This window comes from Medicago sativa, chromosome 5 (genome assembly GCF_051527215.1).
Source record: "Medicago sativa cultivar Bolivia chromosome 5, Bolivia_mono, whole genome shotgun sequence".
Lineage (NCBI taxonomy): Eukaryota > Viridiplantae > Streptophyta > Magnoliopsida > Fabales > Fabaceae > Medicago > Medicago sativa.
Genome location: NC_140753.1, coordinates 78,940,463 through 78,942,568, shown reverse-complemented (window position 1 = coordinate 78,942,568; position 2,106 = coordinate 78,940,463). Strand labels below are relative to the sequence as shown.

The 2,106-nt window shown below is 33.9% G+C and overlaps 1 protein-coding gene across 1 annotated transcript; it reads right to left on the bottom strand.

Moving 5' to 3' along the window:
* Positions 1-227: 227 nt before the first annotated feature.
* On the bottom strand, positions 228-1,714 carry LOC146925428 (NAD(P)H-dependent 6'-deoxychalcone synthase). The gene is made up of 3 exons (XM_085710336.1): positions 1,330-1,714; positions 848-1,091; positions 228-740 (listed from the first exon to the last, which is right to left on the bottom strand). Exons 1-3 carry the CDS (start codon positions 1,647-1,649, stop codon positions 366-368), a joined length of 939 nt encoding a protein of 312 aa, XP_085566462.1. The 5' UTR covers positions 1,650-1,714; the 3' UTR covers positions 228-365.
* Between the last annotated feature and the right edge of the window lie 392 nt (positions 1,715-2,106).

The following is a 2,106-nucleotide window of genomic DNA, read 5'->3' as shown; positions in this document are numbered from 1 at the left end:
GATGTCAAAAACGGGTTTCAGAAGAACTGCTTATAGATGTTTGAAACAGAAAGTTCACCCAAAACAAAAATGATCAGTGCCTGAAGTGCCTCACATTGGTAAAGAGTAGTGAAACACCATACTTAATGGACACACATCCGTTAATTAAATTGAATAAATAAGACAATGCAATTACATAACATACAAATTTCAAGATAGAGTAAGATAAAATACTACTATGAAATAACTTGGAGAAAATAAAATGGAAAATTGATTATTTAAAACAACGGTAATTCCAAGCTCAAAAGCAACAAGTATACAATATTTAAATTAAAAACATAATTTTGAAGCAAACTTAAAGGACTTTGACATCTTTTCTTCTATATTTAGTCATCATAGAGGTCATTGAGTCCGGGCTTGGTTGGTCCAGGGATCAAACGATTTTGCTTAATTTGAGCAATTTTCTCATGATCCTCCTTTGTCAATGACCAATCAAAGATACGTAAATTTTGGTTCATTCTCTCCTTATCATAGCTCTTGGGAACAAAAGTGACTCCTTGTTCATATAGCCATCTTAGAGATATTTGTGCAACAGACTTTCCATGTGCATCTGCAATCTCTTTAAGCATATCATTCTCCATAACTTCATTTGGTCCCCTGCTTGCACCTTTCCTCAACGGGGAAAATGCGGTTAACACTATTCCGTGTGCGTTGCAAAACTCTCTAAGCTTCTTTTGTTGCCATGCAAGGTTCATCTCCACCTATAAATATATGAGTTCGTCGTATAAGTACATATTAATTAACAATTAAGAAGTTGTTATGAGTTGAGTTTAAGTTAATCAAAACTTAGGCTTAGTTGATGAATTACTTGATTGACTGCAGGAAGAACAGTGGCGACAGAGAGAAGATTTTCAAGTTTCTTGACAGAGAAGTTACTAACTCCAATAGCTTTAGTGAGTCCAAGTTTCAAGCTTTCCTCCATGGATTCCCAAACACCTTTCACATCAAATGGTAAGAGATCTGCCACATCAATTGGAAATGAAAACTTTCCAGGTTGAGAGCTAAGTGGCCAATGAATCAAATACAAGTCCAAGTAGTCTAGTTGAAGAGTCCTGCACGAAATCAACAAATCCAGTTTAATCTCAATAAGTGTATGTTTGGATTCACTTTTGTTCTTCAATTGATATTTACGTGAATATATCTAAATAAAAAACAATTTAACGCTCATCTTACTTTTAATCAAATATATTTATTTTACAAAATCAATTAATTAAAAATAAATTTTGTCACTATAGAACAAAATATCATCTAAGTATACTCTAAATGAGTATAACATTAAAATTTGCTTACTTGAGAGATTTTTGTAGAGCAGGAATAACAAGATGAGGATGATTTTCAGTAACCCAAAGTTTGGAAGTGACAAAGAGTTCTTCTCTAGTGACAAGACCAAGTTCAATTGCCTCTTTCAAAGCCTCTCCAAGAGCTTGTTCTGAGCCATACGCAGCAGCAGTATCAAAGTGTCTATAACCTTGTTTGATGGCTTCAATGATTGCATCTTTTGTGTCTTTCTTACATGTGAAGTCAGGGGCTGATCCCATTCCAACCACAGGCATCTTCAGTTGACCAGGAGTGTTGGTAAGAACCTTTGTTGGGATTTCAACACTACCCATGTTGTTGTTGGATTGAGAAGGTTCAATGTTAAGAATGTTACACTATGAGAGCTATGTTTGATGATGGAATAAGCTTTGGTTGCAACCTTTTTATAGAGCTAAAGTTGGTACTAAAAAATTTCATACATTCTTAATAATTACAAAGTTGACACTTTATTGATATTTGGTTTTGTTTAAGCAGTCCAATTTTGAAACTACAGTGTTTCTAAGAGGGTAGGTGGGTTATTCTCATTTCTACCACCATATGATTTCTGTATTTTATTGAATAATTGAATAAAGTATAAGGTTGGTGAGTTGCTGGCGGCTTAGTCCAACGATGTCTAGTAATACATCTTTGACCGTTTTTGTTTTGTTTATTACAAATTGCGGAATAATTTTCATCTTGAATTATGGATACTATTTTGTCCATATCCCTATCAGTTTTAATTATTGGAGGAACAAAAACAATAGAGCATAT